Below are 14,825 nucleotides of genomic sequence, written 5' to 3' on the forward strand. Positions count from 1 at the left end.
TTAAGTTCATCCGGATGGGTTTGGACATCTCTGATGGGTGCCAGCAGCACTTGCAGAGCTCACTTCTCCTGGGGCTTGGATTCCAGAAGGACTGGAAAACAGGACACAACCTTAAGGCTCATCCAGCTCCAAACCCCATCCAGCCTGGCCTTGAACACTGCCAGGGATGGAGCATCCGAATCATCTCCATTCAACCCATCCCAGTGTCCCACCACCCTCCCAGGGAAGAACTTCATCCCCATATCCCATCTAACTTCCCGTTGGAAGCTGTTCCTTCTCATCCCATCCCTTGTCCAAAGCCCCTCTCCAGGTTTCCTGCAGCCCCTTTAGGCACTGGAGCTGCTCTGAGGTCTCACCTTAAGGAGCCTTCTCCAGGCTGAACCAGCCCAGCTCTCTCAGCCTGGCTCCAGCCCTTGCAGCATCTCCGTGACCTCCTCTGGATTCACTCCATGTCCGTCTCATGTGTGCCCATGGCATCGATATCCATGTTTTTAGGGATGAAATGAGCTTGGGATGAGTTGGGATGATGCTGCTGGGGGTGAGACCATTTTCCCCTTGAGGGGAAAGAAGTGCTTGAGTTTGATAACACAAAAGGAAGGTGGTGGGATCCTTCCAAAGGAGCCAGTGAAAAGGGTATGGGATAAATGCAAGGATAAATATGTGGAAGAAACCAGTTGTGGGCCTTGAAAGGAAGAATTTCAGGAATAAGCTTGTCTAAAAGGTGGAAAAATGCCTGGAAAAAGCTTAACTACGATGTCAACTCCTTGTTTTTCCATTGGTGCCCCATATTTGCAGTGGTCTGTTGGCTCCTTTCCTTCCCTGGGAGTATTGAGAAGTACCTGTTTCTGTGGAGGTACCTTCATTTCAGATGCCTTTGGTTGCTGCCTTGGCTTAACTGCTTGCTTTTTCCCTCAGATACGGTATCTGAAGGCATCTGTGCCTGAAGCCACGGAAGATAGATGGACAAGCCAAGCAACTTCTGACTCTGCATCATTTTCTGGGGCAAAATTCTATGGCAATGTATCCTACAAGGTAAAGTAGCTCCTTGCAGTGAACAGAGGGCTCCTTGTGCTTGGCCAAGAGCAGTTTATCCCTCGGGAGCTTCCCTTTAATGTGCATCCCAGAGGATTCAGCCCCAAAGCATCAAGTGATGCTTCAACTCACTTGGAGCCCTGAAGTTAAACCCATCATGTAAAGACCAAGGTGTGCCCTGGGGTATGAGGGTGCTCGGGGTTGGATTGAGACCAGTTAAAGCCATGGACCACAGCTGAGGGACATAGGAGGTCAGATTGCTTCACGTCTCTGGCTTGGTCCTCTCTGTGGTCCATGTGGAGACCCGGTCCATGACCAGAGCTGTGAGGCTGCTCTAAGGCATCAGAATATGAACCCAAAGCCGAATTCAGAGCTGCATGTCTTAAGCTTAACGTGTGCTTAGCATTAAACTGGGCAATGGGCACATCCTGGAGGGGATCACCTACCTAAACATGACCTACCTAGATGATCTACCTAAAGATATCTTACCTAGATGATCTTCCTAAAGATCATCTACCTAAAGATGTCTTACCTAGATGATCTACCTGAAGATCATCTACCTAAAGACTTGCCAGCCCAGATTATAGACCTAAAGGTGGTCTACCTAAATCACTTACCAAAAGCAGACACTATGAATTAGATGGGGGTCTGTGCACTGCTTGGTCCAGCCGAAGCATCTTGTGGAAGCTCAGCATCCAGCTAAAAGACAGATTTGGGCATGAAATTGGGATTAGCTGACCCATGGTGGTGGGGACTACTGAGGAGCTGAAAGGAGATCCATGTCTCACCCTGCATTCCTTTAGTGGGGCTCAGAGTTGGCCAACACCAGCTTCTAGTGTTGGCAAACTCAGCCCTGGAGCTGAAGGTGGTTCCTGCCGAGAGTCAGCAGCGTTTGAAGCCTATGGAGAACATTGAGGTCCTTTTGGCCAGATTAGGCAAGAGCAGGGGTAAAACTCAGGAGCAGAGAGGGCACTGCTGACTCTTGGGCATGGAATTCCCTTGGAACATCCTTTCTTACCCATCTGACATCATTTGTTGGGCCCAGGCTCTGGTTGCCCAAGGGGCTCTGATGGAGCTCCACCAGCTTGGTTTTCAGCAGCACCTTGCACCAGAAGCTGGCTTTGAAGTGCCCTCCCTGCGCTTGCTCCGCAGGGTATCCGGTGAGGAATGCAATGGGATCAATAGCATGTCGGCAGAGAGCGGCCCTGGAACGAGACTGAGAAACCTGCCCGTGATGGGGGATGGACTTGAAGCCACCCAGATGTCTACAGCGCAGTCCCAGGTGCAGCCCCAGCAAGGCAACGTTGTAGGTGTTAACCCCCCGCCGCCGGAGACCTCCAACCCCAACAAACCCAAGCGACAGACCAACCAGCTGCAGTACCTGCTCAAGGTGGTGCTCAAGACCCTGTGGAAGCACCAGTTTGCGTGGCCTTTCCAGCAGCCTGTGGATGCTGTCAAGCTCAACCTCCCTGTAAGTAGAGGCGGGGAGACTGGGTGATGGTTCTGGGTGGAAGGAGTGAGGCCTTGTGGGTCTGGTGTGGGGGTCCAGGCTTCTCCTGGCGTCATAAGAGTCCATCTTCAGTGGTGATCCAATGGTTGGACTTGATCCGATGGTTGGACTTGACCTAATAGTTGGAACTTGATCTAATGGTTGGAACTTGATCTGATGGTTGGATTTGATCCAGTATGGACTTGATCTCATGGTTGGCCTTGATCATTAGATCAAGTTGGACTTGATCCTGGCTGGACTCAGTGATCCAACACTTGAACTGCCCAGGGTTTGACCTCAAAATCCCAGTGGAGAAGCTGTTGCTGGCCGAGTGCTGGGCATGGAGGATCATTCCATGGGGATGAGGTGGTGGAATCCCGGTCCCTTTAGCGATGGATAATTCCCACTGTGACCTTTCCCTCTTGTTCCTTGGCAGGATTATTACAAGATAATTAAAACCCCAATGGATATGGGAACAATAAAGAAGCGCTTGGAGAACAATTACTACTGGAATGCTCAAGAATGTATCCAGGATTTTAACACCATGTTTACAAACTGCTACATCTACAATAAGGTACAAAGTTCCCAAATTTGCCTTTTTCCCAATGGGAATTGGCCACCTCCTCCTTGGAGTGGGGCGGAAGCAGACATGGTGCTGCTTGGAATGGGTCTTTAAAGGAAGCACCACCAAGATCAGCTTCGTTAGGATTAAACCCATGGGAGCTTAGGCAGGGCTGCAGATCCCAACAGTCTTCCCTGCTGGAATCATTAGTCCAGGAATTGGTTCTTTCCCTTTTCTTCTTCTTGAAAGGAAGATTTTATGGTTTTCTTGGGATCTGACTTGAGCAGAGCTCCAGATGGTGTCAGACGAGCTCTTGAGGAGTAGGTTCTTCATGAAGAAACCACCTTAAGGCTGCTTTGGAACCCTGAAGTCTTCCAAGGAAAAACCAGGGCTGGATGGAGGAGCACACGGGTCGTGCCCAACCCTGACCTCAGTGGAGCAGATTCTCCTCCAGACAGTGAGGCACAGCCTGAAATCCATCCCGTAAACAGTTGTGCAACCTCCTGGGGCACAGGAAGAGCTCTTGGGATGGATGAGAAGCATCCCAGGGCTTCCCCATCCGTGGTAGTTGATGGGACAGTGGCCTCTGGGAACGTGATGGTGGAGCTTGGGGAGCTGGAGGAGGTTCTTGGGCTGGGACCAGGCTGTGTGGAGCACAAGACACTTGCTCCACAAGGACCATGAGCACTAAGGAAGGGTCCTGGAAGTCACTGGGAGCCTTTTCCTTCCTGACCCCTCCAACCATCCCCCCCTTGTCCAAGGGTTTCAGTTCCTCTTTGGTTCCTCATGTTCCTCTCCAGCCCTGTTGCTTCACCCTCGCGTGCATTGACCCCGTTCCCCTCCTCCTCTTCTTGTGCAAGCCCGTTGCAGTCAGTTCCAAACAAACACTCGCAGTTTGAGGCCTTCAGAGCCATCTCCTTGGCCCTTCTGCTTTGAGCCAGGGTGATGCAACTCCAACAAGGGGAGGTTCTTAAAGGCTTCAGATGACTCAGACACCTCCAAGTCTTCTCCCGCCGTGGTGTTTCCCCTCTCAGCTTTACCCTGCCCCCCCCGCTCTTCACCCATCTCCTTCAGGCTGGAGAGCACAAGAGCATCTAAGCTGAAGAAACATCTCTGAGGGCATCATGGAGGCTTCAGACCATGAGCCAATGGTTTTATCCATCCTTATGTTGACAGCAGAGCCGGAGCTGGATGGAGCTTGGAGCAGCCTGGTCCAGCAGAAGGTGTCCCTGCCCCTTGGTTGGAACTGGATGAGCTTGAAGGTCCCTTCCAGCCCAAACCATTCCATGATTCTCTTGGTGTCACCATGTCACGACAGCGTTGGCCATGGGTTTATTGTCTTCACATCAGTCCAGGCTCTTGGTCTGTTGTTCCAGCCCTTCTCTCTTGGCTCTTCTCACCCTGCCTGGCTGCAGGGTGCTTCTGAGCAGATCGTTGGGTGTCCTCCACAAATGTGTTCTTCTCCTCCAGGTCTTTAAGGACCTCTTAGCACCATCCTCTCCTTCCAGACCTCTTTAGCCATAAGTGATGTTTCACAACAGTCACATTCCTCTTGGAAAACCTCCTTTTTTAGGGAAGAAGTTCCCTTGCAAAGCCCATCCTAAGCTCTTCTTAGCCCCTGATGTTCTGTGGAGACACCTTTTCCATGAGACCCACCAAGTGAGGGCCGTCTGGTGGGGTGGAAACAGCCATCCGGCATGAATCCCGCTCTTTCTTCTTCCACTTCTCCCTCTTCTCCCTTCACTTGGAAAACAGCCTTTGCCACAGGCAGGTGACACCTTGGGTTGGTTGGTCTCCAGCTCATCTTGGTGCTGGCCCTGCCCATCATCTGCTTCTACCTCTAAAAGGGCTTTAGGGGGAGGAGTTGTCCACTTATTCCACACCGGGGCCATTATCCTGCTCCATAATGGGCATAACGGGAAGAGTAGCCCTAAGGAGGGTGGGAATACAAAGCCCCTTCCTCTGGAATTATGCCTGATGTCTCCTGTGTTTCTCTCCAGCCAGGGGATGACATAGTCTTAATGGCAGAAGCTCTGGAAAAGCTTTTCCTGCAGAAGATCTCAGAAATGACCCAGGAGGAGACTGAAATCGTCATCGCCCAGACGAAAGGCAGAGGACGTGCAAGGAAGGAAGCAGGTAGGAACCATGGAATCCTGCATCAGGGAATCATGGAATGGGTTGGGTTGGAAGGGACCTTAAAGCTCATCCAGTTCCAGCCCCTTTCCATGGGTAGGGACACCTTCCACTGGAGCAGCTTGCTCCAACCTGGCCTTGAACACTGCCAGGGATGGGGCATCCAGACCTTCTCCATTCAACCCATTCCAGTGTCCCAGCACCCTCACAGGGAAGAACTTCCCAGGATCCCATCTCAATCTCCTGTTTTCCTGGTAGAAAAATGTAAATCTGCCGTTTCCTGTTTCTAAATCTCCTCTTTTCCTGAACATTCCTGGTCTGAACTCAGCAGCTCCGTCTCCTCTTCAGATAACATGGTTATACTAAAGGCCGCCTCTGTTTCCAAATCCCTGTTCTCCATAAGAATCTCCCACTCTCTGGAATTTTTTCCACTCCTCCAGTCCTCCTTCCCAGCTCTCTCTGATCATTTCCAGTTCCTCACTGTGGACACCACAACTGGATGTAGATGGGACAGCTGCTGGAGGTAGAACAACCTTCCGAGTCCCTGTTGACACCTCAGGCATTCCATTAGCTCCCTTTTTTGGGATACCAGCCATGCCTCAGGCTCAACACTGGCTGCAGACACTGTGGGATCGTTCCTCAAAGGGTTGGGAACATCCTGGCCATGATTTGAGCTCCATTGGACTTCTGAGATCCCCTTTGGAACTTAAACATCTCCTGATCTTGTAGCATTCCCATCCTTTTAATCCAAGTCGTCTGTGGTAGCGAGGACATCATCACGTGCAGGAGCATCACCAGAGGAAGGTGCTTGGACCATATTTACTGCCTGTGAGCATCCCAAACCCCTTCTGGAATGCTCTGAGTCCTCACAGCTCTTGGGATGCTCTCTCGGTCTCAGCCTGGTGCTGCTGTGATCCCAGTTTCCCAGTAGCAGACATCCAGGAGCCTGAGGAATTCCTGGAAGGATTCTGGGAATGAGTTGTCTGGATGAGAGAGGGAAAATCCCACTTGGCAGCTGCTGGAGGAGAAAATGCTTCTGTGGTGCCACCACCAGGCCAGTGAAGGCAGGCTCAGAGCCCAGTGATCACCCTTGGATTGCTCTTGGCTGAGATTCCTTTTAATTGTTCCAGTTTCAGGCACCATTCCTGATATTCCCATTCCCATGTGCAGAAAGGAGCTCTCCTTGGTTAGAGATGGAGCAGGCTCCACCTTATCCCAGCAGGACCATGGGATCTTCTACGTGTCCCAGCATCATCCAGCTCTGCAGCATCCCCCTTTGGAGGGCGTTTGACTATGCTGGGATGTTGGGAAGCGTGGTTGGAGCAGGGTTGAAGGCCAACACAGATGTTTCCAGCCTTGTGTCCCAGCCTTTGGGGTTGCTCCATGTTTGAAATCAGCTCAGGAGGACCTGGCTCCAGCCACGGGGAGAGGTTTCCCCCATCCAGCAGCAGCTTTGATGCCTTAAGTCACCAGGAATGAGTAAACTCCTGTTGCTAATGGAGCCCAAACTGCTCCCAAAGGAAGAGCTGCCCAGTTTTGGCTTCAAATGAAGAACCAGTGCTTAGGAAGGTGGTTGGGCAGGAGAAGAGGCACTCATCTCCCTGCCCTGCCTGCAGGAAATCCTTTGGGAAGGGAAATCCTGATGTTGGGCTTGTTCTGGAGGGGGTTTGGTGCTTGGGCTCCATCACTTTGGAAGCCATTCAGACAGCCCTTGGGAAGGAGCCGCCTCCAGGGCAGCAACTGGAAGGTGCCAATTCAGTGTCCCAGCCTTCCCAATGTCCCAGCCTTCCCAATGTCCCAGCCTTCCCAATGTCCCAGCCTTCCCAATGTTCCAGCCTTCTCCATGTTCCAGCCTTCTCCATGTCCCAACCTTCTCTTCCCTCCTCTCTCGGCAGTGACCTCCAAACCAGGATCATCCACGGTACCAAACCCCCCCCAAGCATCGTCTCCGGCGCAGCCGCCGGCGCCGCCGCAGCCGCTCCCGCCCGCGCCGCCGGCTCATCCCTTCCCTTCCGTCACCCCCGACCTCATCGTCCAGCCCCCCGTGATGACCATGGTGCCTCCTCAACCTCCTGCGCCGCCTCCACCGGCTCCCCAGGCCCCCGCGCTGCCGGCGCCGCAGCCCATCCAGCCTCACCCGCCCGTTATCCCGACGCCCGCCCAGCCCGTGAAGGTGAGTGATTCCCAAAGCATCCTCATGCGGTGGCTTGGAATGCCCTGGGCGGGCAATGGGCACCCTTTGCTTTGCTGCTTTGAAGGGGAATGGCTGCAGTTGGGTCCAAAAAGACCCTGAGGAGCCTGCAGTGACTCCCTTTGGCGCCAGTTGACATCAGACATAGAGTCATAGACTCATGGAATAGTTTGGGTTGGAAAGGGCCTTAACATCATCCAGTTCTGACCCCTTGCCATGGGCAGGGACACCTCACACTAGACCATGTCACTGTGGTTGCATGGACAGCCCATTTATCCTCTTAAAACCAACCTTCCTTGAGCTTTCAGTGACTTAGGAGGAGCACCTTGGCTTGCTGAAGGGGCTCACCAGATAATCCATGGTTTTCTGTCGAGCTCAGTACAGACCAGCAGTATCCAAGGATTTTGGAAGGGCTTCCAGCAGCATCCTTGTAGCATTGCCATGAGGGTTGGGCCCCTGGTGATGGTGAATCTGAGTCAAAGCTATGAGAAGCACAGCTTGAAGCCCAAATGTGGTGCCAAAAGTAACATTGGGTTTATGGGTGTAAGATGGAATCATGGAAGCTCCCTCTCCACATCCCTGTAGCTCCCTTAAGCCCCTGGAAGCTGCTCTGAGGTCTCCACGCAGCTTCTCTTCTGCAGCCCCAATGTTCTCAGCCTGGCTCCATGTGGGACCTGCTCCAGCCCCTGCTCATCCCTGTGGCCTCTCCATGTCCTTGTGCTGAGGACACCAGAGCTGGATGCAGCATCCAAGTGGGATCTCACCAGAGCAGAGGGGCAGGACCTGCTCCTGACGCTGTGGGGATGCAGCCCAGGACACGGGGCGGGGGGGTTCTGTGCTGAGAGCTCACCCTGGCGCTGATTCACTTCCAGTTTCTCTTCCCTTGATCCTAGACAAAAAAAGGGGTGAAGAGGAAAGCAGACACCACCACCCCGACCACCATCGACCCCATCCACGACTCCTCATCGCTGCCCGCTGAGCCCAAGTCCACCAAGCTGGGCCCGCGCCGGGAGAGCAGCCGGCCCGTGAAGCCTCCAAAGAAGGATGTTCCAGACTCCCAACAGCACCTGGTGGAGAAGAGCACCAAGATCTCGGAGCAGCTGAAGTACTGCAGCGGGATCATCAAGGAGATGTTCGCCAAGAAACACGCTGCCTACGCCTGGCCCTTCTACAAGCCCGTGGACGTGGAGGCTCTGGGGCTGCACGACTACTGCGACATCATCAAGCACCCCATGGACCTGAGCACCATCAAGGTGAGTCCAGGTCTATAGGAGGGACACGTGTGTCATGGGTTGAATAGAAGCAGAGGAGGTTTCTCTCTTCAGATCTCTGCCATTCAGGCCCTGTTCTTCTCCTCTTGCTGGTCTCCTGGCATTTGGGAAGAATCCTTCCAGAAGAGCCCTTGGGAGATGCTCACATTGGGTTTATGGACAATGTTCTTTATTGTGTAAATCTCCCCCAGGAGGTGGCCTCAGAGAGCCTAAATCAGAGGAGCAAGGAGATTCTATTGAAACCAAGCCCATTGTCCTCATCTTCATCCATGTTTCCCCTCAGAACATTCCTTCGTCATTGGAATGGTTTGATTTTAACACAACAACTGCAAAGTCATCCCTGTTCCCCCTTGAAATGTTCAGCTGTGGTTTAGAAGCCTTACCTTAAAGCTGGGCATCCATAATTCCTTACTTAGAAGTCCAACTTTATGGCTACCAAGTGTTCATTCATGCTTTAGAAATCCAGCTTTAGCTGGGAATCCAGAATTCCTTACTTGGAAATATGTAACTGTTTAGTTTCCAAGCCTTAATCCAGTGATTCACTGATCCAGTCTCTTGGCTATGGGCTGAACTGGGGCACACGCAGTTTTAAGCTCAGCTCTGACTCCACCTTTGCCCAGTTTGGGCCCATGCTTTAGATCCAGAGGACTCAATTTTCCCTCCCCACAGCCCACTCCGTGCTGAGGTTCCACCAGGGCTGAAGCCACAAGGATCATGGCTCTTCCTTCTCTTTCTTCTTCAAGAAGGTGGCTTGGAGGGCACATCCTCATCTTCTTCACATCACTGAGGATGCCCAGAGCCAGCTCTTTCTTTCTAAACCATCCATATCCCTTGTTTGACCCAAATAAGTTGTTCTTTGACCAAAATGAGGTGGGTTTTGGCCAACATTTGTCACTCTTTTGGCCAAAATCAGTTGTTCCAACACAGGGAGAAGATAGGTGCATGAAATCCGTGGATGTCCCAGAGCTGTGCTTGTTCACTCACCCCTTGGAGCTATTTCCACGGTTAATAGCAGAGTTTTGATGGGTTTTCCGCCCTCCTTCTCCTTTCCAGTCGAAACTGGAGAACCGGGAATACCGGGATGCACAGGAGTTCGCGGCAGACGTGCGGTTGATGTTCTCCAACTGCTACAAGTACAACCCTGCGGATCACGAGGTGGTGGCCATGGCACGGAAGCTGCAGGTAAGGACCCGTGTTGTCACAGCATGAGGACCACATGGTCTTGAAAGAGCATCTCCAGGGTGGGAGGTGGTGGTCAGGAATCCCACTTCTCCTATGGAAGTGATGCTGGGAGTGAAGGAAGCAGCCCAAGTTGCTCCTTTAAGCTCTTTAATAGCATCTTGATCCCATCTTCTCACCTCTTGATCAAGGAGTAGGAGGGAAAAGCGTGGCTCCAAAGGGTCACTTTTGTCCGCAGAGCTCAAAGCACTCGCTGCTTTAGTTCCAGCATCCTCATGGGGAACGTTCCTGCTCTTGTTCCTCGAGGATTCAGCGCTAAGGAATTAGCTGCTGGAGAAGCCCAGTGTCTCAAACACACTTGGCTACTCCATAAATCCTCTGCATTGCCTCATTCCTCAAGTTAATTTGTGCTGCCACAAGAGGACACATGGCCAAAGGAGGAAAAAGCACTTTGCTCCGGGTGGATCTGGGGGGGGTCCAAGCTCCTTTGGGTGCTGGAGGAGCTCACAGGAGCCATGGAGAGCATCTACAAGGGGTTCCAGAGCTCCTGTGGTGGATTTTGGGCCCAACCATTTCACCTCCTGTTGTTAAAACACTTGGACACTCCCCATGGCTGTGGATTCTGGTGCTTCAGGTGACACTTGAGGCCAACCCTGGTGCTGGCACATCCCCACATCCCCACAGAACTGCATCCTGAGAGCTGGGAAGATGTCTCATCCTGTGCACGCAGGATGGGCTCAGCAGGGTGTGAGGTCGCAGGAACCAAATCCATTGGGATTATAAGTGTGGAAAAGCACAATTCCAGCAGCAGGGCCCAGTGGTGGAGCTCCTGTTACAGGAGAGGAGAAGGAAACCCCTTGAGGTTTGGGAACAAGGCCAAAGGTGCAGGTTTGGACTTGAGCTCCTGTAACCAACCCATGTGTTGGCCAACAACGATCCTGATCCCTTCATCCTGGAGATGCCAGCCTCTGGAATATCCCGTTCTGCTGCTTTTTGATACCACGTCATCATCAGAAGACGATGTCTTGGGATTCTCAGGCTTGATGCCAGCTCATGGAAACAAGCTACGGGAAAGCTGGAGAGGGGCTTGGGACAAGGGTTTGGAGAGATGGGACAAGGGGGAATGGCTTTAAACTGACAGAGATTGAGGTTGGATGTTGGGAAGAACTTCTCCACTCTGAGGGTGCTGGGACACTGGGATGGGTTGGACGGAGAAGGTTTGGATGCTCCATCCCTGGCAGTGCTCAAGGCCAGGCTGGATGGGGCTTGGAGCAGCCTGCTCTAGTGGAAGGTGTCCGTGCCCATGGCAGGGCCATGGATGAGCTTCGTTCCCTGATCCTATGACATGTTGGCACTGGGAAGTGAAGAACCTCCATTTGCTTCTGGAGATGATGAAGAACTGGAATTCCTGGTTCATGGAAGACAATACTTAGGATGTAAACAGCCATTAAGGGCAGTGATTGAGCAACAGATCCACGTGTGTGTGATTCCCATGCTGGAGGAGCTGGGAATCTCCTTCTCTTCCAGTGTCTTCCGCTCTCTTATCCCCTGATACTTGAGCCAGAGCATCCAATGAAGTCAGGAGCAGATGGAAGCAGCAAAACAGCATCTCCAGGACCTGGAAAAGCTGCTGCTGATGGAAAAACCAACCAGGCTCTGAACCCCCCAACCAAGGGAGCAAAGGACTTTTCCCACCCGTGGGATAACTGAAATTGCACCAGTTTTGTATCCGTCATCCTTGAGGGTAACGGGAATATCCTTACACAGGAGGTGGGTTGCATGGAGATGGTGTTCATGGGTGTGGATTGGGAAAACCCAGGCAGGCTGAAGAGGAGTAGGGATTGAGGCTGCAATTCCTGCCTGGAGCTCCCCATGAATCCACTGTGGAAGATCTCAAGAACCTCAAGAATGCAGCTTTGAAAGGAGTTTTGGCCTTCTCCCCCTAAACCCATCTTGGACATGGTCCCAATTCCAGCTGGATTGGGAGCTCTCGGGATCTGTGGTGGTTGCTTGGGTGGACACCCCAAATCCATGCGGAACGTCGCCGAGATCCCATTGTTTTCCCCCACCTTGTGTTCGCAGGACGTGTTCGAGATGCGCTTCGCCAAGATGCCGGATGAGCCGGAGGAGCCCGTGATTCCAGCCTCTTCTCCCGTGGTGGTGCCGCCTCCCACCAAGGTGGCTCCCCCCTCTTCCAGTGACAGCAGCAGCGACAGCTCCTCCGACAGCGACAGCTCCTCCGATGACTCCGAGGAGGAACGTGCCCAGCGGCTGGCGGAGCTCCAGGAGCAGGTACCGTGTCCATAGGGATGGAGTGGGTCAGGGGGCTTGGGCCTGCTTAGTTCCCAAAGGGATTTGCTGCCTGCACTTAGTGCTTATGGAACCAAAGTGGTTCCCAAAGGCAGGAATTCACTGCCTGCACTTGGTGCTTATGGAACCAAAGTGGTTCCCAAAGGCAGGAATTCACTGCCTGCACTTGGTGCTTATGGAACCAAAGTGGTTCCCAAAGGCAGGAATTCACTGCCTGCACTTGGTGCTTATGGAACCAAAGTGGTTCCCAAAGGCAGGAATTCACTGCCTGCACTTAGTGTTTATGGCTCCAAAGTTGATTCCCAAAGGCAGGAATTCGCTGCCTGCACTTTGTGCTTACGGCACCAAAGTGATTCCCAAAGGCAGGAATTCACTGCCTGCACTTAGTGTTTATGGCTCCAAAGTTGATTCCCAAAGGCAGGAATTCGCTGCCTGCACTTAGTGCTTATGGCTCCAAAGTGGTTCCCAAAGGCAGAATTCTCTGCCTGCACTTCGTGCTTACGGCACCAAAGTGATTCCCAAAGGCAGGAATTCGCTGCTTGCAGTTAGTGCTCATGGCATCAGGGTGGTTCCCAAAGGCAGGAATTCGCTGCCTGCGCTTGGTGTTTACGGCACCAAAGTGGTTCCCAAAGGCAGGAATTCGCTGCCTGCACATGGGTGGTGACTCGGGACCCTCTGGAGCAGAAAGGACCTTCCAGAGGTTGTCCCTGGCTGTGGTCAGCACTTGAATCCCCTCAAATGAGGGTGATGGGAGCTGGAAGAGCCCCCACCATAGCCCATAGCAGAGCCTGAGGTGTTCCCATGGAAGAGGAGGAGGAGCTGGGCTGCATCACGATGTTGGAATGTGTCTTCTCCTCAGCTCAAAGCCGTGCACGAGCAGCTCGCGGCCCTGTCCCAGCCCCAGCAGAACAAACCAAAGAAGAAGGAGAAGGACAAGAAGGAGAAGAAGAAGGAGAAGCACAAAAAGAAGGAGGAGCTGGAGGACACCAAGAAGATCAAAGCCAAGGAGCCACCATCCAAGAAGACCAAGAAAAGCAACAGCAACAGCAGCACCTCCAGGTCAGCCCCATCCTGCTGGGTTTTCCTTGCCTTTTTGCTAATGGATGGAATTACAGGTGGGATTCCTGACCAGGAATGTCGGGGTCGAGGTCAGCTTTGGGGTTTGGAGCTGATGTTCTTCCATCTGGCTGCTCCAAACACCCCAAGTATAAGGCGGGGGGAGGATCACAGGGAGTTGCTCTGTTGCAGCATGATCCATGCAGATCCATGAATCCACTCATTTTTCCTAGTTTCCCCTTTCTTTGGGAAGGATTTGAGCACTTGGAGGCAGATCTGAGGTGCCCCAAGTGGAGATAACCACAACTTGGGGTCCCTGTAGCTGGTTTTTCCCTTCTTAAGAACCAGTTTTAAACCAGATGCTGGGCTTTATGTCCCCATATGGGGTGCCAGGCTCCAGGGCAGCCTGTCCCAGTGAGAACCAGGCAGCAGCAGTTGAGCTTTGGTCTGTCCAAGTGTGGATGTAAGGAATTCCCCTCTGGAGCTGCTCCTGCTTTGCTGGATGTTTTCCTGGAGGTGCTTATCTCTTTGGGAGAGCGACTCTTGGGACGAGCAGCTCAGCCTTGGGTGTGTAACAGTGCCTTAAGCTCAGCTTTCTTGCCTCACTGCAGGTTGAGCTCAGTTTCAGGTGTCTTACAAGCAGTTTGAGCTCAACCTTGGGTGTCTTCACAGCAGGTTGAGCTCAGCTTTCTTGCCTAACAGTGGGTTGAGCTCAACTTTGGTAGTCTAAGAACAGTTTGAGCTCAGCCTTTGGTGTCTTAACAGCAAGTTGAGCTCAACTTTCTCGCCTTACATTGAGCTGAACTCAACTTCGGGTATCTGAATCACAGCTTGAGCTCAACCTTGAGTATCTTTAACAGTGGGTTCAGCTCAGCTTTGGTAGTCTAAGACCAATTTGAGCTCAACCTTGGGTGTCTTAACAGAGGGTTGAGCTCCGCTTTCTTGCCTTACAGTGTGCTGAACTCAGCTTTAGGTATCTTCATCACAGCTTGAGTTCAACCTTGGGTGTTTAACGGCAGCTTGAGCTCAGCTTTCTGCCTCCCGGCCTCACAACTGAGCTTCAGGCTCAAGCTCTAAATGCAGAAGGGGCTCATCTACAGTAAAACTCAAACCCAGCACGGCTCAGGCCTTACCTGGCAGAGCTTTAGACCCAAGCAGCTGCTTTTCTTCCTTAGGCTCTGCTCTTCAATAACCTTTACTTGTTCTTAAGTAGTAAGAAGGAGCCGGTGGCGGTGAAGAACAGCAAACCCCCTCCAGCCTACGAGTCGGAGGAGGAGGACAAGTGTAAGCCCATGTCCTACGAGGAGAAGAGGCAGCTGAGCCTGGACATTAACAAACTCCCTGGGGAGAAGCTGGGCCGGGTTGTCCACATCATCCAGTCCCGAGAGCCTTCCCTCAAGAACTCCAACCCCGATGAGATCGAGATTGACTTTGAGACCTTAAAACCCTCCACGCTGCGGGAGCTGGAGCGGTACGTCACCTCCTGCTTGCGGAAGAAGAGGAAACCTCAAGGTACTTGTTAGCCTCCAATCCCGGTTTTCCTCCTCATTTTCCAGGGATTAAGAGGGAGACGGAGGAGGAACATTAGGAGCGGGCGTTCCA

General features: G+C 52.5%; 1 protein-coding gene across 3 annotated transcripts in view; it reads left to right on the forward strand.

Moving 5' to 3' along the window:
- Window positions 1-14,825, forward strand: part of BRD4 (bromodomain containing 4) — a 45,834-nt gene that overhangs the window by 13,677 nt on the left and 17,332 nt on the right. For 2 of the 3 annotated variants that reach the window (XM_080636213.1, XM_080636214.1), the window contains exons 3-12: window positions 916-1,032; window positions 2,185-2,503; window positions 2,958-3,095; window positions 5,084-5,219; window positions 7,112-7,389; window positions 8,301-8,660; window positions 9,732-9,860; window positions 11,940-12,149; window positions 13,027-13,226; window positions 14,434-14,735. In XM_080636213.1, the coding sequence (XP_080492339.1) occupies window positions 1,013-1,032; window positions 2,185-2,503; window positions 2,958-3,095; window positions 5,084-5,219; window positions 7,112-7,389; window positions 8,301-8,660; window positions 9,732-9,860; window positions 11,940-12,149; window positions 13,027-13,226; window positions 14,434-14,735 (2,092 nt within the window). In that variant the 5' untranslated portion in view covers window positions 916-1,012. The remainder of the gene's footprint in view (window positions 1-915; window positions 1,033-2,184; window positions 2,504-2,957; window positions 3,096-5,083; window positions 5,220-7,111; window positions 7,390-8,300; window positions 8,661-9,731; window positions 9,861-11,939; window positions 12,150-13,026; window positions 13,227-14,433; window positions 14,736-14,825) is intronic. The other variant, XM_080636215.1, reaches the window with a different exon arrangement.

This window comes from Psittacula echo (genome assembly GCF_963264785.1).
Source record: "Psittacula echo genome assembly, chromosome: 30".
Taxonomy (NCBI): domain Eukaryota; kingdom Metazoa; phylum Chordata; class Aves; order Psittaciformes; family Psittacidae; genus Psittacula; species Psittacula echo.